Source organism: Eurytemora carolleeae, unplaced genomic scaffold (genome assembly GCF_000591075.1).
Source record: "Eurytemora carolleeae unplaced genomic scaffold, Eaff_2.0 scaffold760, whole genome shotgun sequence".
NCBI lineage: Eukaryota > Metazoa > Arthropoda > Copepoda > Calanoida > Temoridae > Eurytemora > Eurytemora carolleeae.
The window spans coordinates 11,720-32,748 of NW_019396648.1; the positions used below are offsets into that span (position 1 = coordinate 11,720).

At 34.7% G+C, this 21,029-nt stretch overlaps 3 protein-coding genes across 4 annotated transcripts in view; all 3 read left to right on the plus strand.

Annotated features, from left to right (window-relative positions):
• Nucleotides 1-14: 14 nt before the first annotated feature.
• Nucleotides 15-5,631, plus strand: LOC111706871 (uncharacterized). 2 transcript variants are annotated; one of them, XM_023479803.1, is made up of 8 exons: nt 15-139; nt 1,247-1,352; nt 1,480-1,539; nt 2,743-2,906; nt 3,249-3,357; nt 3,680-4,114; nt 4,349-4,378; nt 4,629-5,631. In XM_023479803.1, the coding sequence occupies exons 1-8, from the start codon at nt 33-35 to the stop codon at nt 4,857-4,859; spliced, it is 1,242 nt and encodes a 413-aa protein (XP_023335571.1). In that variant the 5' UTR covers nt 15-32; the 3' UTR covers nt 4,860-5,631. The 2 variants fall into 2 exon arrangements, with proteins under 2 accessions (XP_023335571.1, XP_023335570.1); XM_023479802.1 differs by lacking the exon at nt 4,349-4,378 and having other exon boundaries at nt 3,680-4,153.
• Nucleotides 5,632-5,711: 80 nt separating this feature from the next.
• Nucleotides 5,712-13,131, plus strand: LOC111706868 (zinc finger protein ZFP69). Its single transcript, XM_023479800.1, has 12 exons — nt 5,712-6,100; nt 6,308-6,531; nt 6,712-6,757; nt 7,174-7,228; nt 7,529-7,575; nt 8,053-8,319; nt 8,939-9,034; nt 9,734-9,828; nt 10,135-10,192; nt 10,412-10,496; nt 10,775-11,388; nt 12,757-13,131. Exons 1-12 carry the CDS (start codon nt 5,735-5,737, stop codon nt 12,913-12,915), a joined length of 2,112 nt encoding a protein of 703 aa, XP_023335568.1. The 5' UTR covers nt 5,712-5,734; the 3' UTR covers nt 12,916-13,131.
• Nucleotides 13,128-21,029, plus strand: part of LOC111706867 (zinc finger and BTB domain-containing protein 41) — an 8,560-nt gene continuing 658 nt past the window's right edge. Inside the window, exons 1-12 of the mRNA XM_023479799.1 lie at nt 13,128-13,222; nt 13,995-14,120; nt 14,586-14,737; nt 15,031-15,338; nt 15,916-16,027; nt 16,189-16,312; nt 17,167-17,294; nt 17,720-18,369; nt 18,780-19,294; nt 19,355-19,597; nt 19,848-19,991; nt 20,561-20,666. Of these exons, the coding sequence (XP_023335567.1) occupies nt 13,140-13,222; nt 13,995-14,120; nt 14,586-14,737; nt 15,031-15,338; nt 15,916-16,027; nt 16,189-16,312; nt 17,167-17,294; nt 17,720-18,369; nt 18,780-19,294; nt 19,355-19,597; nt 19,848-19,991; nt 20,561-20,666 (2,691 nt within the window). The 5' untranslated portion in view covers nt 13,128-13,139. The remainder of the gene's footprint in view (nt 13,223-13,994; nt 14,121-14,585; nt 14,738-15,030; nt 15,339-15,915; nt 16,028-16,188; nt 16,313-17,166; nt 17,295-17,719; nt 18,370-18,779; nt 19,295-19,354; nt 19,598-19,847; nt 19,992-20,560; nt 20,667-21,029) is intronic.

The following is a 21,029-nucleotide window of genomic DNA, read 5'->3' on the forward strand; positions in this document are numbered from 1 at the left end:
AAGAACATCGTAGATAAATACTGGATTTGAATATGGAGAAAGCAAGTAAAGCACTGAGACGGAGCGGGGTGAGAATTAAATCTATCGGAAGTGGACACAGTGAACTGCAGATGGTTATTTCTCAGCTCAAGGATGTCAGGGAAGAGACGATATGTTTAATTTAACTCAGAAATTATAAAAAGAGTTAAGAAACTTGGAAAATAACAGAAGAACATAAATTAACATGAAACTATTTAAAATGAGAAAATATGATGGTAATAGAAAATACGATAAGAAAAGATTTTGAATTAAAAATAGAGGAATCATAAAAAGAGAGATTTTAAAAAGAGAGAGTATTTGGGATAAATAATGGAGAACTATGAATTGATGGAAGAAAATATGAAAGAGAAGAGCAAATGTTACAAGAAAAGAGAAAATATGATGAGAGTAAAGAAACAATGGAAAGATTAAAGAAACAATGGAAAGAATAGAGAAAATATGATAAGAATAGAGAAATAATGAAAGTGTATATTGGAGAGAATCGGGAAATTTTGGAAAAGTAGAGAAATAATGGAGAGAATTGAGAAATTATGATAAGAATAGTTTAACAATGAAAAAAAAAGAGAAAATATGATAAGAATAGAGAAACAATGGAATGAATAAAGAAATAATGGAACAAATCGAGATAATATGATAAGAATAGAGAAATATAATAAGATTAGAGAAATATGATAAGAATAGAGAAATAATGAAAGAGTATATTGGAGAGAATAGGAAAATTTTGGAAAAGTAGAGAAATAATGGAGATAATTGAGAAATTATGATAAGAATAGTTTAACAATGAAAAAAAAAGAGAAAATATATTAGAGAAAATCGGGAAATTTTGGAAAGAATTGAGAAAATATGGAGAGAATTGAGAAATTATGAAAAGGATAGTTAAATTATAAAAACAATAGAGATATTCTGAAATGAAAGTAAATGTAAAGAAGAATAGAGTTATCAAGGAAAGAATAGAGAAATAATAGAGATTATGGAAACCATGGATAAAATCTTGTGAGAATAGAAAAAGTAATAAAATAACAAGAAGATGTTAAAGAAAAGAGATATATTGTAAAAGAAAAGAAAAATATTAAAACATTGAGCCGAAAAAAAAAATATAAATAATCGTTCACAATAGATTCCATTATAATTAATATTCACCCAGAAAGAAACCTATTTTTTTTTTCGTTTTTATCTGATCCTTTTCTATTTTCGTCTCTTATATTAGAGTTGCATCGAAAGGGTTTGCTACAGCTCAGAGTGCAGCTATGCAAGATCTGGTGAAATGGTCTCTCAAGGATGAAAACAGAGCAATTCAGGACGCTCTTACACAAGTAAATTTTAAGACATTTTTAAACCAACAATATATTTAAAATTGATCATTAATATTGCAAAATATGAAAAAATTTGTTATTAAGAATGATAAACTATTAATTAATTCCATAAATATGATTTCTGAAGGTTGGAGAACTGTTCTCTATATGGACTGAGGTTCAACGAGAATTCAACGACCATATGAAGGTTATCCTATCACACCGCTCAATTTGTATAGTTCTGTTGATACTGTTATACTCCAGTCTGAACACTACAATTACACTATACTCAATTCTTTGAACAATGTATGAGGTGCGTTCAACAAGTTTTGCGATACATTTTGTACTTTTAGACGTCTCATCCATGTACTTTTTTTCTGTTAAATCACTGTATTCATTCCTGTTGTCTTCTTTCAACTGGACCTTATTCATACAACTTTATTTCTATGTAATTCGCATTTTTCCGGAGGTTGTTTAGCTTCCATGTCACAGGACAGGTTCGTTTTTAATATCAACCCGGGAAAGAGGACACTTAGGAATACAAAGCAGACACCTTTAAAGTGATTCATAATGTACTAGAGGAGAAAATATGGACAAGTCTACATTGGACTAAGGGGGATAAAGTGTAATGGAGAATGTTGGCAGAAAGAGGAAATTTTTGAGCAGAAAAATCCACAAAAACCACTGAAACAGTCGACACAGTTAAAATTTGCTCAAACCAAATTCGCAAAGCTTCTTAGTTGATGAAGTTTGATGAGTTTGGGATCTGAAATGGTGCTGCAAACAAAGTTGTAAAGCAACATTTGAAAATTGAAAAAGATTTGGACAACATTTGCCCCAAAAAGGTCATAGGAAAAGATACTAATTTGTGTGCTGAAAGGTAGATTACAACTATAAAATCTTCAAGGACCCTTTCTACAATAAAGGCTTAACCTCCTTAGACTTTTAAAGTTTACACAACCTCGAGAACACGCATAAATGGATAAAGCTGTGACAAGCAACGTTTACGGGCTCCGGGAGAGAGATAATTGCGTCCAACATATTATCTGATCGACTTATATGGTCAGAAAATAGAACAATATAGTGAACTTAAAAAAATAATGGTCTGAGACGTCTAGAAGTGCATTTAAAATGTGTTTCGCAAAACTCATTGAACGCACCTCGTACATCATTGACAGTTACATGAACACTAAGAAATCTACGCTGTAAACTCTTACTGTTGACTTAATTGCACACATTTTACTGTTGAATGTGCAGTACATTCAAAGTTCCCTATTAATCGTTCAAATTAAAACCCTTTACTTTTAATTGTATCATTTAAATAGTGTACTTAATTATAGTATATTGTACAGTGTATCATAAATTGCAGAATAGAAAACAAGACTTTTTTTATAACTTGTTTAATATTAAGGAGTTTCGTTATCAGTTTGAGATGATACTGGAAGGTGCCCGGCAGCTAGACGTGGCCCGGTCAACTCTCCTTGGGGCAGAACAGAAGGAAACTAGGATTAAAAAAGAACTGAAGAAAGCTGCCAAAAAAGCAACAGCAGAGGAGATCAGAGAAATGTCGGGAAGGTAATTAGACAATTTATATTTAGTATTTGAAGAAGTTTAGAGAGAGAGAAAAATACGTTTTTTTAATTTGTAAACTGTGACTTTCTGATCATCATTTTTGTTTTAGGAAAACTTGACTTTTTTTCATTGCGACCCAAAAATATTAAATTACTTAGGGCATAAAATTCTTGTCATTCTTACACCTAAATCTAACAAGAGGTGAAAATTAAATAAGTTTTACAGGAAAAAAAAACAATGCTTATCTGTAGCACGCAAACTGGATCAAAAAAAAAAATGCTTATGATTATTTTGCAAAAAAATATGTGCCAAAAAAATTGAATGATAATGAAAGATGATATTAAGATTAACGGAGGCGGAACGTGAGAAGGATATTGCTCAGCTGGAGGTGGTGGACAGGGTCAGGGAACACGAGGTCGTCAAGCTCATCAGGATTAAGGAGGGCGTCTTTAAGGTCCATTCATAATTCATTTCAAAACATTATAAAATATTTTTAGAATACTATTGAACAATAAATGCGCGGAATATTTTGAAAATAAAAACCATCTTTGAGAAAAACCAAACAGAAATGACAGGGTTTCAAAACTTCAAAAGACTTCTCAGTTATGGGATTCCGGATACCTAATTGCCAAAATGAAAATTCTTTTAAATATCGTTTAAATCTTCATTTTTCAAGGAAAATATACAATTTAAATCAGGTTTTGTTTCTCTATTCAAATTGTCAAGACATTTCCATTTTTAACTTCTAATAATTAATTGCCGTCATTATGGTTTAGGTGTCAGAGGCGTACATTGATTACGCGCAGAAGTGTGAAGTAATCTTTGGAGCCCAGCGAGATATAGCTCTCCAACTACCTGATGTTACAGATAGAGATATCCAGGATATCAAGTATACAGGCTCCGGAGCAACTATGCAGGCGGTAGCTAAGGCTAAAGATAAGATAAAACGGTTCCGTCGAGCCCGGAGTTCCACCTCGGTTCCAACTGTAGGGACTGTTGATGATCTGCCCCCGCCGTATTCTGAAAACCCGCCGGTCAACCCGTTTTACAACGAGTATTTGCACAGTGTAGACGGAGGGAATGTCTCCTTGAACTCTAGTAGGCGAGGAGACGAGTCTCCAGGAGATGGTAGACCTCTAGTAGGATCTCCTCTACATCCTCATCAATATCCTTTTAACCAACCATATTCACCTCTAGGACATCCTCCGCTCTATCCCCTGCATCTTGATCAAAGAACACCAACCTATCAGGTTTAAATAAAAATAATTTTTAAAATATGTTATCTTACCTTTTACTTTCTATGGTATTTTTCTTCATAGTTTTTCTAATTCAATCTTTTTAAAATCTTGTTACGGGATTTTTCATTTCATGGATGAGTTCGATCACTTGTTTCCCTTTTATCATGAGAAATTACCTTATTATATTGTTGAAACCAGTTTTTTTTTAACATCAAATACAGGGCTCCTCTAATGGAAGTAATTGTAATTTAATTATAAAGAATAACAAAAAAATTTTAAAAACAAACGACTAATGATTTTTTAATTTTGTTTTGTTTGCCCATTTCCCAATTAAGTCAATAAACACTCCTTACACGAAAGGACATTGAGTGACTGACATAAAATATCGAATCTTCTATAAATCTTCATGGAAAAAATTGCCTTATTGCCCTTAAAAGACTTTCTTTCTGTATACTCTATTTTTTATCAATAACTTTGCAATGTTTAGGAAAGTAGCCCGCCCTATCAGGTGCAGGACCAGTTTAGTCACGTGACCCGGCGCACCCCGCAGCAGCAGGTCGACCCACTCAACTACGTGACCCGGCGCACTCCGCAGCAGGATCAGTTTAGTCACGTGACGCGCCGTTCCCCACTGATGCGACGCAACAGTTACTTCTCCGATGCCGAGGATGTTACAGAGGCCATCTCTAGTATCAACCTCAGCCTCAATAAGAGATAAAAATTTGTTGATCTTAGATTGTCAAATCCGATGGGGAAATGTCTTTCCATAAAATACACTTGAAATGAATTTTAAAAAATTTAGATTCCGAGAAAAATGATTTTATAAAAGATAGTTTATTTACTAGTCAATGTTTTATACAACGCAACCGTCAAGCTTTTTCATTCCTTCCATTTTATAACTACGCCTTTATCCCTGCGTTTTTATAGCTTTAAATATGTCTTGCTAAAACTCTGATAGAAACACAACAGTAGACACACATATTTCATTATATGTGGATAATATGCTTCACCCCTTCCCTCCTAGTCCTCAAGAATAAATTTTTAATAAAAAATTTTGTCGAAAAAGAAATTTAAACAAAAATAAATCTTTTTCCGATTTGGAAATTCTCAATACTCTCAACCTAACTTTAAAAAGAATATTTTTGTTTATTTTAACATTTTGCTACAAAACGACAGCAATATTATTTCCTAAAACATATCTACAAAAGAGTGAAAATACGATATTTAAGATGCATCACTTTTTATAAGCTTTCAATTGTCATTGTATCCTGTTAAGTGTTTTATATACGTGTATTAAAACGGAAGATTATTATTGCTTTACTCATGACTATAGTTCTGATCATGATAACGCTTTGTAAATATGTCAATGTACTGTTTTTGTGTTTTATTTTGTTTACATCTGGCTGAGAATCAATGTTGTGAAATTATATATACAATAAATGAATTTTTGTTACTAATAAAAAACCCATTCTATTTGAATTGATTTCAGATGTCCAGAAAATGAAATTGTTTGTTTTTGCCCGAAGTTCTCCCGTTTTCCAGTCTTCATCACCAAATATAGATATTTTTGTATCTTGAGTCAAACCATGAAACATGAGTGAAGGAAAGGATAGGGTTGGAGAAATATTTGAGGATGTAGAAGTACACACAGTTATTGGTAGATCAGGAGGCATGTCGGAGATTGGAGGGATCCCGGAGAATGTAAATGCTGAAGGGCTCCCGGAGGATAAAAGTGTTGGAGGACTCCCGGAAGATGAAAGTGCTGGAGGGCTCCCTGAGGTTGAAAGTGCTGTAGGGCTCCCTGAGGTTGAAAGTGCTGGAGGGCTCCCTGAGGTTGAAAGTGCTGTAGGACTCCCGGAGGAAGTTAAGAAGACCGGGTATCTTCTGGCTGAGTTTAAGGAGCGGATCTGTGACTGTATAGGATTAGTTTGCAAGATGGAGAACCGGGATAGGATAGCGGTGTGTATTTATTGATAACTAATAATGACCAAGGTTGAAAAAGGAAGCGCCACGACTTTTTAGTATAAAAATAGTTGCGCTTTTTCCAAACTGATACATCTGTCATTAAGACTGTTCCCTAAATTAAAAAAAAGTTTGTCGGATTACCAATCTGAAAGTTGTCAAAAAACATTTCAAATATTATTAAATTTCATTTGTATATTTCAGGCAGTACAATTCTGGAACGAAGTTTCTGAACGTCTTCAGACCGTCCTGGATAAATCCGTTGGTCTTACTCTTGAAATTCAAAACAAACTGGAGGACGGGTTCATCAGTCCTCTATCCAGGGAGGTGGTGAAGGGACTCCGGAAGGAAGTGAATGACCTCGTGCTCGATCATGTTGATGATGGGGGCTGTGAGGACGAGGTTGAGGGGGAAGAAGATCATATTGGGTAAGAGAACTAGAGAACTAAATGTACTGTTTCAAATAAATTTATAATTTCGGCATGAAAAAAAGTGGCTGAAACATACTTCACAAGCCAATGTTAATTTTAGGGGTGGTTAACAGTGGTGTTTTATTGTTTTCATTAAAATTAAGTTTTTAAAGAGATTTTTTAAAACTATTTTTTTAGTGGTGATAAGAAGTTGGTGAATTACATTATACTTGAAGATCCACAGGTACCTTTACAACCCCACTCTACACATCACAGGTACCTTTACAAACGTATTCCACACTTCACCGGTACCTTAAGATTTAGAAACACATACACACATCACTTCATAGGTACCTTGATAAACCTACTCCACACTCCACGTATACCTTGAGATTTACAAACCTTTTACACACTCCACATGTACACTCCACATGTACTTGGAGATTTACAAACCTACTCCACACTCTACAGGTATGTACCTGGAGATTCATAATCCTGCTGCACAGGTACCTGGGGCGTGAGGTTGTGGAAAGGAAATGGGCTAGAAAACATTTTTAAATAATTTAGAAAGTTATCTAATTTATAAACTGATAAGAATAAAGACCAAATTATTTGATATAAGAGAACTGAAACTCGCTGTTATTTAAACATATCATTCAGGGGTCGAAAGAGTTTTCTGTGAAAAATGAACCGGACCAGAAGTATTTTTTTCTAGGAACCATTAATATTAAAATATCGTTTCAAATGTATAGAATCAAAAATATTTTTTTTCTATTTATCATACTACATTTATTATAAAAATTTTCATCTTTATTCCATTTTTTCATGTATAATGTATGGATTACACCTAGGACAGGGTGTTAACGAAGAAAGTAAAACCTTTCATTCTCAGTAGATTCCAGCCATTGGTTTATAAACAAAACAAAAATGTTCATGAGATTCAACTTTATATTTTTTTATCATCAAATCGTAAAAAAAAGGTCAATTAACTCTTTTTACAATATTATTGTGCTAGAACCAGACAATAGACTTGAAGAAGAACTAGAGTTAGATGAGGTTCAGGTAGCCCAGCATGATAGAGTGCTTGATTAGAAATCTTTATTATTATATTCGTCCATTTGAAATAAATATTAGATACTTCAAGACAGGGGCGGATACAGGGGGGGGGGGCAGGACCTTTCAAGGGCTATCCCCCCCCCCCTCAGAATAGCTTCTCAACAGCACTAAAGGGAAAGAAACCCTATTGCAGAACAGAAAAAAAAATATCTATCTTTAAAAAATTTGTCGCCTGCGCCGCGTCTTTATTTGTTCCGAAATAAATCTAGCACCATCCTCACTTAAATCCTGTATCCACCCCTGCTCAAATGATTGCTTTGACTGGACCATTTTTATTAATGTTATAAACAAGATTCAAGAGTGGTTAAGTTTATATTTTCCAGTGAGATGGTATGTTTTTTTTTACGNGGGGGGAGAGAAGGTTGTTTATTTTAACGTCCTCGACACGAGTTTTCTTGTATTTTTTATGAAAAATAATTGTAGGATGATGAAGAAAAAGACGGAGTTAGGGAAATTGCATACGAGGACGAGGGAGAGGAGGATGAAGAAGAGGTGGAAGGGGAGGGGGAGGAGGAGGACGGAGTTCCGAAAGAGAAGTTTCTAGTTCTCCATGAAACCCAGTTGAGTGTTAGAGATGGTGAGAAGGGTTTACTGCTCCAGGATCCTATGTTAAGACTGGAGTCCGATGATACGAATCCAGATGACGATCTCGAAGAGCTGGAGACAGAAACAAAAGATAGAGATTTCCAGGTTTTGAAGAAAAATACAAATAAAAAACGACACAAAAATTGAGGATCATATTCCCTTAGTCAACGTTTTCTTTCCCGAATAGTGCTCGCACTCAAAGTTTTACAAAATTTAAATAACTTTTTTTGTGAAAGTTGTGGGGTGGCCCGCCACAATTTCATAACAAAGCAAGGTTAAAGAGTTCGTTTTTTTCTCATTTGCATCGTTATTTACAACGAGTTGTTTGTCACTTTTCCAGTTGCAATCAAGCTAAAATGGNTGACGTACTCACAGGAGACTGTGACGTTGGTCGAATGATCTATAGATCAAAACTTTTGTGTGAAATATCGTAAATCTTGATATCGATATCCGATGTGGGCACTTTCATTTTAAGAATAAGTACTTGATCCTTCAATTAATGTTATCCCTGCAGAGTATAACCATCACTGGATATCGAAAAAGACTAAGACGTAGATCAATGCTAGATCACAACAGAAAAGTTATGACTTCAGGAAACAAATGTTGGTTCTTTATCTAACACTTGATACTAAACTATACACACACTCTTTATACTCATAACCTTCTTTCAAATATTCCTGGGTGAACTTTAAGTTCTCCATATATCTCCTGTTTATTTGTTCAGTCTGTGAAGATACGTAAGACGATGGTTCCTGGTGTTCTTAATAGTATTATATCTCAGGCTGCTAAGGAGCAGGCACGCAAATCTTTAAAAAGAAAGGTAGATATCCTTTTATGCATATAAATAAGCCATCGATCCTTCGATTTGTTATTTTTGCAACCCTGAAGTTGTTTTCAGGTTGGTAAAGGGTTTTAAAGGGATTGTAAGGGTAATTTAAAGGGTGTTAGGTACTTTCCCAAAAGGCATTTTCCCTAGGGCGACTTTCAAAGTGACAATTTCCTAAGTGGCAGCTTCCCAAATGTGCAGTTTTCCGAGCGGCAACTTTCCAAAGGTTAGGTTAGGCCCTCTGAGGCGCCGCAGGCTGCAATGGGGCCCAGCGCTGCGGCTAGGATGGGCTAGGGGGCCGAGCGCCGCGACTAGAACACACTTGGGGCTGAGATCTTGCAGTTAGGACAGACTTGGGAAGTTGTCGAGTAAGAAATTGCACATATGGGAAGTTGTCACTTGGGAAAATACCTTTGGTAAGTTGCCACTTGGGAAAAATTATTTTATACTGTGGTTTCTCTACATGAGTGGCTTGTGCATTTCTACTGCTGGCAACATAAAGAAGTTATCAGAATTAAGTGCTTAGAAAACATACTTAGAAAAACTTTAATTTCTTTTACATTATTAGTCAGATAAAGGTTTAGAGGGTACCATTGTAAATAAGACATATCCGTTCTTACATGGAGGATCAATTAAACTCCTTAAACGCCCTGAATATAACAGAATGATCTGATTTATTAATGTTATGTTTAGATGATAAGGAATGAGACTGGAGAGGTAGAAACTATTTATGAATGTGAGATTTGTCTAAAAACTTTCACCTCATTCTTTGCATTCACTGCTCACAAGTAGGTTTTATTTTTTACTTTATCATAATTAATAATATTCAAATCCCCCCCCCCCCCCTCGGTAAATTAATTTTATTAAAGAACTAAGTAAACACATTCAGACTTTTTAGGAAATATATTTTGGACATCCTACATAGTATACAAAGTCTTTGATTATTTTCAATCTTATGAAAAGAATTTTCAGTTTTTTCGACAGCAAAAACAGCTAACAAATTATTTGAAGTATTATATTTTTCCGAAGAATCTGCTTGTGGTTTAAAAATGTACAATTGTTACAAGACGAAAAATGACTTGGTTTTTTTACAGCTGGCAGCACACCAAACCCTTCAAGTGTCTCACATGCAACCAGTGCTTCTCTACTAAGGTCTGTTTTCTCTTATTCTTAAAAACATCAAGTACATTAACTACAATTAGTTTTATGCTATTTACCCCCTAATATAATTTTTTTCATCTCATTTCCCCTCTTTTTTGCGATATTAAACTGTTACGATTTGGCCGCTTTGCAGTGATTTTACAGATGTTAACTTTAAAAAAAATTGGGAGGGGGTGACGATTTTACAAGTTAAGAAAATGCTTTACTCAGGGATCCCTAAGTATCCACAACCGACGCCATACTGGAGAGAAACCATTTCAGTGCAAACTCTGTGATGCTAGTTTTACTACTCAAGGTAATTTATGTGCTGAAACATGACTTTTTATATGTCGTACGTTTTGAATTTTCATGACACAACTAAGTCTCAAATTTGAAAGTGTCACTATATATTTTCTAAAAAAGTGAAGAAAAAACACCTGCAAATAAATTTATTGTGTTTTAGAACAATATCAAAACCAGATTTTAAACATACATAATAGAAAGGATATTTCATTATCCTTGAAAAGCCCTAAATCCACCTTTCCTTGCAGGGAAGGTTTGTCATTTTTATCAACTCCAATATGTTTATTTTAGGCAATCTTAAGCGTCATAGTTTGGGACATACAGGCTCTAAACCTTATGCCTGCGATATCTGCAGCTCAAGGTTTACGGAAAAGAAATCCCTGAAGGTTCACATGAGAATTCACACAGGAGAGCGTCCCTTCCACTGTGAGTTGTGTGATCAAAAGTTTGCCCAGCGAAGCACATTAAAAAGTCACATGACAGTTCATAACAAGAAGAAACCTCATCTATGTGATCTATGCGGAAGATCCTTTTCCCAGAAGTCGAATTTAAAAGCTCACAAAACAAGACATTTTAGTCAAAGAAACTTCCATTGTGATTATTGTGACTGTAAATTTCACAACAAGGGTGATTTGATGAGACACATGAAGGGACATGTTGGACTCAAGGATTTATCCTGCACGGTCTGCTTTAAAGTGTTTACAAGGAAAAATACTTTGACAGAGCACATGAATAAACATTATGATATAAAACCCTGGGAGTGTATACGGTGTAGTATAAAGTTTCACACTAGAAACCAGGGTAAACAACATCTCAAGGAGAAAGAAGGGGACGGATTCCACAATCATGAAGCATTGGAAGAAGATTTGCTCAGGAAACTTCAAATCTCATTCTCAGAGAAGCAGGTGAATACAAAACCAGATATAATTGGTTGAAACCTTTCAAGAACCGTAATCTTTTTAAACTTTTAATTGTGGCTTTATCTGTGAGCGGCTTCAATTGAACATCTTCTCTTTGTACAGTATAAAAAAAATAAGAAAAGTTTGCGGATTTTATAGTATTTTTTTTGCACAATTTCAAAATTTTACAAAATTAAAAAAACTTTTAAACAAAAATTTTTGAAATTTTGATCATTCAAAAATCTTCCCTGGGGTCACGTGATCCCACACAAAATTTGGTCCTGATCGGTTCAGCCGTTTTGACGTTTATTGGATAAACAAACAAACAAACAGACACCCAAGCTAAATTTATATATAGATGAGCTTTAAGTTTCTCAAGCAATCTGTTTTTAGGCACTTTGTCAAAAGCCTTGGAGAAATCTAAAAATATAATGTCCATAGAATGATCTTCATCCTGCAGGCTGGTTATAGCTTCCGAAAATTCCAATAAAACCATGTTGACTGGGGTTAAAAAGATTATTTTTCTGTAAATAGTTGACAATTTTATCCCGTAAAAGAGACAAGAGAAGTTAATAAAATCCTGAGGGGATTTTGGCTATTAGAAGGGATCATCCTCAATGTGTCCCATCCTCGGGTCAGCTCGGTCAATCTAGCTAGATTTAAAAAGGCAGCAGTATTTGGGTAAAAATATATTTAGTACACCGTACACAAAAACAATCGACCATACACAAGTATCCTAGTTCCTAGAAAATATTCTTTAAAAAAGCAAAATGTGATGAGAAGATAAAAAAGTGTCTATAAATCACAGCTAACTAAATGAGTTTGTCAAGTGTCTAAATATCACTTCAGCAAGTGACTAGTGTCAATATCACTAGTTAAACTGAAAACTTCTAAAATTTTGATTAGTGGGAGATTTTTAGGAACTACTTACTAAACTTTTCTTACAACTTCTAAAATTTTAACTTGAGGGAGATTTTTAGGAACTTCTTACAAAACCTTTTATATGAGGTGCAGTACAGTCAAAACCACTTCCATTCAAGATCAGCCATTTTGGGCCTCCTCACTGTCTTATAGAAAAAATAGACAAATTTTTTCAAGAGAAGCTCGGCATATGAAAGACCTCTTTTAGAAGTGAATCTAGCGTAACATTGTTGACTTTTATAGAGAAAAATCCAGGCAAAGCTGGGTTCCCAAGTTAATAATGGATAAAGTTTTTAATTTATTGAAGTTTCTAAGAATTTTAAAGGTTTACCAAGGACTGAAATCGGATGTTTTTAATATATTTCATTATTAACACATTATCGGTTTTTTGTATTTTTTTAATCATTCTTTCACAGAGCGGGAAATTTTTCTAAAAAAAATTAATAATTTCAGGTTGTTAACATGGAAGTATTGGACCCTGAGGATGATGTAATTGGAGATATGATGGTTGATGAGCAGGAGGGAGTAGAAGACGGGGTTGAGGAGGGAGTTGAAGAGGAGGTTGAGGAGAGAGTGCAGGAGGCAGATCAGCTTCAAAATCCACCAAGCTAAATTACAACATGAGAGTCTCTGCTGGACGAAAGATGACCGTAATGTTGCAAAGCAGAACCTAAATATATCGAAGAGCATACAGAAAACATCTTTGATCGTTCATTAATCACTGTACACTGTGCACTGTACACTGTACACTGTACACTGTACTACAGGGACGGAAATCAAACAAATATATCTTCATCTTTTATAAACTGTGATATTTAAGTAATTTCAGAGATAAAATGGGGATTATTGAGGAGGATGAAGACTCTCTTGTTTCCCCACAAAAGAATCAGGCCTGGGCTAAACCGACAATTATTAGAAGGTATTCTTTTCTTTTCTTGATACTGTCGTCTTCTTTGTTATTGAATTGAAAACATAATTTTACATTTTTAAACTAAATAATTGAATTCTAATTTTGATTCTAAATCTAAAAACAGAACACTGAATTCTAATTCTGATTCTAGATCTGAAAACACTGAATTCTAATTCTGATTCTAAATCTAAACACAGAACACTGAATTCTAATTCTGATTCTAGATCTGAAACACTGAATTCCAATTCTGATTCTAAATCTGGAAATATTGAATTCTAATTCTGATTCTAGATCTGAAAACATTGAATTCTAATTCTGATTCTAGATCTGAAAACACTGAGTTCTAATTCTGATTCTAGATCTGAAAACATTGAATTCCAATTCTGATTCTAGATTTGAAAACACTGAATTCTAATTCTGATTCTAGATCTGAAAACATTGAATTCTAATTCTGATTCTAGATCTGAAAACATAATTCTAATTCTGATTCTTGATCTGAAAACACTGAATTCTAATTCTGATTCTAGATCTGAAAATACTGAATTCTGATTCTATATCTGAAAATACTGAATTCTGATTCTAGATCTGAAAACATTAAATTCTAATTCTGATTCTAGATCTGAAAACATTGAATTCCTATTCTGATTCTAGATCTGAAAACACTGAATTCTTTTTCTGATTCTAGATCTGAAAACACTGAATTCTGATTCTAGATCTGAAAACACTGAATTCTAATTCTGATTCTAGATCTGAGAACGCTGAATTCTAATTTTGATTCTAGATCTGAAAACACTGAAGAATCCACTGATGAAAGAGTAGAAATATATTTCGAGCTGATTAACAATATAAAGATGGTTCGCTGTCCATTCTGTTCAATTCAACCGTTCACATCTCAGATTAAACTCAGGTAGGTAGCGAACACAAGTTATTCAGGGTTCAGTCAGTAAATAGCAAGAAGTGGTTTAACTAGATATGGCTATTGGTTAGTTCTTAAGTTTGCTTTAGTCACACCTGAGAAGAAGTTTAAGTTTGTACTCTATTCTACTTCTTCTCGTTCTGCAGTAATTAGTATTTTCTCACTCTCCCCTACCTCTAAAAGTTTTTGACTAATTAAAAAGAATGGATCCATGTCAGGTTTCTTTTCTTGACAATAAACCACGGATAAAATATACTAAAATGCAAGTACAGGGGTCGCCAGAATAAAATTAAATAAGAGGGTGATCTGAAGTCATATTTGTTTAAATATTTTTCTGTTCACCAATTTGTGTTATTCAAGTTTAAAATATATTAACCAGTGTTTGGGATTTGTGTTTAGTCTAAAAGTCGTCTTCGTCTGTTTTAAGTTCCAGTGTTGTCATTGTATTTATTTTAGAAGACATTTAAAATCCAACCATGCCGAGAGGAAAACCTTTATACAAGGATCGGTCAGAAGTTTACCATCTGTTTTTGTGAGCGTGGAAACGTCTGAACCAAATACCGATCTTCTCACAGAAAAACGACACCGGCACACTGAAAACTCTAAAGGTAAATTCGATGGAAATTTTTCTTTTTTTTCTGAGTCGTTACTTTTATCTACACTAGTCCCAAAATTTCTTAATGTAAACTTTTTTAATAATACATTATTATTATTATTATTATTTACGATCTACCTATAGAGAAAGTACCATGACCTGTAGTTTAAAATACCATGAAAACAGGGTTGAGCTCCGCCACTTGCCTCTGGTTTTAATGATTCCATGGGATCTAGTAAATAGTAAAATAGGACCTTAGCATATGAACGAAATTAGAATGTAAATATAATTTTGAAACAATTTTAGGTTCTTCAGATATGGTATCAGTAGAGTTAATTGATGAAACAACCAATGAATCGACGGCTGTAGAAAATAAGAAAAGAAAACATGTTGAAGACACATCAACTTCAACTTCAACTAAATTAAAGAAATCTCGTCCTCTACTCGATCCTCTTATGCATGTCACCGGGGGTAAGAGAACCAAGAAGGACAAAGAGGACAGTTCTGAGGACGAGGACTGGAAGGAGGAGAGAAAGAAGGATGAGGACTGGGGAGAGGAGAGGACGAATAATATTGACGTTGAGCTGGAGGACATGTTTGAGGACAATGACACGGTTAGTTCTTCTTTTAAATATAAAATATCCTTTCGTCATTAAAAATATAACTTTAGTAAAAGGGAAAGGTTACGAAAAATAAATCTAGATCGTATTTTTTTAGGATTGTATCGATCTTAAAGGGACTGTAAGCGTAAATATCAATGTTTATAATTTGCAAAACTGATCATGTTCAATTATGGTTTCTCTACAATAGTGACTTGTGAATTTCTACTAGAGGAAAACATATAAGATTTATTATCAGAATCACTTTTAAACTTAGAAAAATGACAATAGCTTCCACATTATTGATCAGATAAAGTTTTCAAGGGTATCGCTTTTAATCGGGCACTGCGATCTTTACCTGGAGGGTCACTTGAAATGACGCTTACAGTCCCTTTAATTCTTAATTACAGTCCCTTTAATTCTTAATTACAGTCCCTTTTAATTCTTAATTACAGTCCCTTTCATTCTTAATTACAGTCCCTTTAATTCTTAATTACAGTCCCTTTAATTCTTGGATATACTGTCAGGAATATGGAGGGCAGGAATTTAGTCTAAAATTGTCGAGGGAATGAACGTTCATTTTGTATACTAGGAAGGAGATTATTGTGGGGTTTGCTGTAGTCTCCTGAACCCTGAAACCTTGAGATTATCAGCAGAGTTAGTGGACGGAGAATCTCTAGCTGCAGTTATTAGTTCAGTTCTAGGTCAGTCATTTTAAAGTTCAACTCAAAATATTTTCTTAGTTGTATATTTGGCTGATTGTAAAAAGTTTATTTTTTGACATATTTTCATTCCAGGCCAAAGAAACCCACCTTGTCCCCACACAAAATGAAATTTTATAACTTTAACAAGAGTTTATTTGAAGATCTGGAGATGACCGAGCCCCATTTATGCGAGGGGTGTGAGGATCTGAGCTCAGAGATATCCCGAACTAGGGTTGAGCTTCTCAAGATTCAGGAGAACCTTAAGACCAGTATCAGTAAACTCAAGTATGTTCACTGTTTTCCGGATCCATCTAAACTCCAGACTCTCAACTCATTTTTGAATTTTTGATTTATTCCATCATATAACCTTCAAATAGTTGCGGTTTTTAAAACCGCCCCATATCATTTTTAATTAATTATTCGGGGTATAGTAACTATCATGATGAACCTAACCTTACCTTTTGATCTGCTTTGCAGAATATTTTGATTGTTAATAATAGCAATTCAGATCTTGTCCAAACCCCAGTTTTTATCGGATTTTTAGGTATTGCCGAAGTATTTTATTTGACCCTTTTTTGCGTCATAATCGAAAAGTAGTATCTAAGAAATGTTTCTTTTCGTCCCAGGAATAAATCTTCTCCGACTAAATCACGATTCCTCTACATGATTTTTAAAAGATTTTTAAACCGTTTAATCGTCAATTTTAAAGTTTTTAATTATGTCAATTAACTTTTATTCTTTCCTATTATTACGCCCGTTAATTAACCACCACTACTGTAGGATGATTTGTTATTTTGTGGAGGTTTAATAAACCGGAGGCAACTTCTGATCATTTCTTTGTAATTTAATTCCACAAACAAACTGTGATGTAAATGTATCCCGTCTACGGACCGATAATAAGGATAACTTTAAGGTCGTACTACTGATACAGCAGTATACCGTACTTTTATATCTCTCAGTCAACCCACTCAATTCACAATTTTCACACTTTCCTGTTCCCCAATTTAATTTGGAGGCAAATCGGTCAATGAGTTTCTGGGTTATGATCAGACATATAAACAAACAGAGATTACTACTTTATATATAAAGTTATTTACTATTTCAATCAAATATCTTATTAACCATGTTATTGTGTTCAGGGACCTGTACCAGGTAGGACGAAGTATCCTGGAGGAGGATCTAGGAGAGGCTGGAGTAGGAGAAGAACTCATTAATATTCGTCTTGTAGCAGATCCAGGACCTCCAATACGAACAGCAAGATATCTAGGTCAGCCAATAGTAGAAAAGACATAAAAATTAAATTTTGTAATGCTAAATCCCACATTTTTTATTGATATGTGAAAAGAATTATTCTTTTAGTTTTCATTTTACCCTTCAAAGCTTTGTCTATTTTTTTAAATTGTTTATTAAAATGTTTTTCTTTGCAATGGTGACAATTTTTGTTCATAAGAAGCAATGGAGAAATCAGACATTTCTATCTTTGCATGGAGGGTCCCTTGAAATTATTTAAAGGTGAAATAATAAGTTTTAAGGAAGGGATTGGAATGAGTGAAAGAAATACAAAGTATGTGATCAAAATGTTGGTGGCATTTTTTTGTAATGTCAGGTCTTTGTGCTATACTAATTTGAACTATATGCTTCTTAGGTTTGATTTAAAATACCATCTACATTCTATAATTTTGTATTCTTTAGGATTTACGACCGGGTCTTGTTACCGAGGACGGATAGTTCCTAAAGATGAACTTGTAAAGGATGATGGATCCTGTGTAGAAGAACTAGAAATACAGGACGAAGATTCATGTCTATTCCTTACCCAGGAGGAGTGGGCCAGCTCAGGGATAACGGTTTGGGACGGACGGGTTCAGGTTCCTCAGGGTCTAGTGGTCGGAGCTGCGGTTGGTAAACATCGTCCTAGGTTCTCCTTTTCCCGGGGAACCTGTCAGGAGACTCTAGATCAACCCTTTCTTTGTCTGGACTGTGAGGAAAGATTTCAACGACTCAGTGATTTAATGGATCACTCTGAGTCCCATGAAGGAACTAAGTCACTAAACCTGTTCTCTGATCTTGAATGCTCGGAAACAGATCTGCTCCGGTGTCAGGAGGACGAGGATATACTTCCTGAGATACTGTTTCAAGAACAAGATCTTGTAAACAAGTTTGAGAAGATAAAACGGGATCTAGACGACCAGGATGCGAGGAGATATAAGCTTGAATTCAAAGCATTTATGCACAGGGAGCAGTTTAAAGAGTTCTTCAATGATGTTCCAACCCTGGAGAAACCATTCCAATGCTCAGAGTGCAATAAAGTCTTCGCCAGCGCACAGGAGCTCTGGGGACACCAGGTTTTATTTATCATTTTAGGCTGTTTTGAATTGGCCAATCAAATTAATTTGTTTTATCTTTTGTCAAAATGTCTTCCAGGGTGGGGATGCGCATAGATTAAGAAAAAGTAAAGTTATTGGTAATGAGCCTAAAACTCGAATTTTCTAATCCCTATATCTTCGCAAGCCAATGTTGTGGACCTTAAATATTTCATCATATTTCTATCTATTAAATCAATTTATTTAAGTTTGAGATATCTAAGATTTACACCATTAGGTTGCAAAAATGTAGGGATTATAACATGTGATTTTTTGGCAAAGACTCGATTTTTTTCAGAGGGCAAAAAAGAATTTTAAAAAAATTAGAACGATTGCAAATTGTTGGGTTTTATAAAATAATTTTTTCTAAAACACGCAAACCATGTTTTCAGGTTAGTGTTGGAAGTCAGACCTTCGACTGTAATTTCGGGGACTGTCGAGAAATCTTTATGAAACTGCCGGACTTTGCTGTTCACTACGCACAGCACGCCGGTCACACCCTACACATTCCTCCAGATGCAGCTGGTAAGAAGGTTTTAAACATTCCCTGTCCTATATGTGGAACTGTAGTGCCTGGACTTTATAAACTCCAGAGGCACAAGATGAGACATGACCCGGAGAGAAAATACAAGTGTCCGGCCTGTTGTAAACAGTTCGTAAAAGCAAACACCCTGAGAAAGCATATTTCTAACGTGCACAGAGGCGAGAAAGCACAGAAGGATGAATTTATTGACTGTGATAAACCTGTGAGCCCTGAGCCCCTGCTGGAAGGGCGTGTGGTTACTAGCCATGCTATATTTGCTGAATATGAATGTGCTACGTGTGGTAAACTTGAAGACTCAATGGAGAAACTAAAAGAACACGAGATAAGGAATCATTCAAACTTTGACTCTGTTCAACAACAGAAGTAAGTGAAAACATAAATTTAGAACAATTTGCTAATTTTTAAATTTTCTTCTTATTTTAGAAAATGTTCAAAGTGTGGCGACGATGTGTCGGAGGTTGAGTACTTTGGAACTTGTTTAAAATGTAAACCTAAAAAGAAAGCCTGGCTCCGGAGCTCGTGTCCTGAGTGTGATGTAGTGTTGAAGGATGGGGGGAGACTGTCTGATCACTTTACAACTGCTCATCCTGGTGTATCCGCTAGGTTTCAGTGTAGTGAGTGTGAACTCAGACTGCTAACTCTTCAAGGCTGTAGGAAACATTATAGGTTTGTATTTATTTAGGGTGGATTTAAACCATGATGGTTTATCCATGCTTGCGACTTCCCCATTAAACGCCTAAACTCATTAATCTTCTAAGCTTCCAGCTAATATTCTAGGATATCATAGACTCTACCATCTACATCCTCCGTTGTATGATCGTTGATTTGCAATTAAAAGAAATTCAAATTTTAAGAGTTTTTTTTATTCAACATGGATTATCAGTAGAAAAAAATAATTTTTGAACGATTTTTTTAGAACGATGCATCCTGGAGTTCCTTTAACCTGTCTACTCTGTAAACAAACCTTCTCCAAGGAGTTCTCATTACACCAACATCTCTCCTCCAGTCATCAGGACGTTATTGGTTCTCCTCCTCATCCTGGTTCTACAGTTCATTGCAAGTAGGTTACATTTTCAAGTTTGGAGAGAAACAGAAACTTAGAAGAATTCTTAAAACCTATCTTTACAAAATATAAAGATCATCCTCACCAATGCTATTAGTAGTGCAGGCAAAATAAATCGTCATTTGCATGTGCTTTTCAAATTTTGCTGCTAAATAAATTTTGTATTTCGTGGGTTAAAAATACTTGATGTGTCTAAAACAAATCTAACTGAAAGGACCTGTAAAGTATGAACGTAATTTTAAATGATTCTCCAATTCCGATTCTAGAATGTATGATTATTTTCAATCGTGGTTATTCTATAAAATTGACTTGCGGATTTATGCTTCTAAGACAAAGAGGGAAATTATCAACATTTTGCAAACATAAAGATAGAAAAACGACAATATCTTACTGTTACTCAGATAGAGGTTACTAGCATTAATCAGACATATTACTCGACTCTATTGGAGGTTCACATTAAATTCAGACTTCAGCCCCTTTAGGCTTAAAGTTCTCTTGCAGTTCTCTATATATTAATGACCCATTTTTATTTTAAAATTGATCAAGTTAATTATTCTGATATCTAGGCTTTGTAAAGATACCTTCAGCACATATATGGAGATGGTCATTCATACTCGGCATAATCACCTAGTTGAGTCTATTGATATGTCTAATCTACCCTCATTAGATCAGGTAATGAATGGTCTATTGATATGTCCAATCTACCCTCATTAGACCAGGTAATGAATGGTCTATTGATATGTCTAATCTCCCTTCAATAGATCAGGTAATGAATGGTGTATTGATATGTCTAATCTACCCTCATTAGATCAGGTAATGAATGGTCTATTGATATGTCTAATCTACCTTCAATAGATCAGGTATTGAATGGTCTATTGATATGTCTACTCTACCCTCATTAGATCAGGTATTGAATAGTCTATTGATATGTCTAATCTACCCTCATTAGATCAGGTAATGAATGGTCTATTGATTTGTCTAATCTACCTTCAATAGATCAGGTAATGAATGGTCTATTGATATGTCTAATCTACC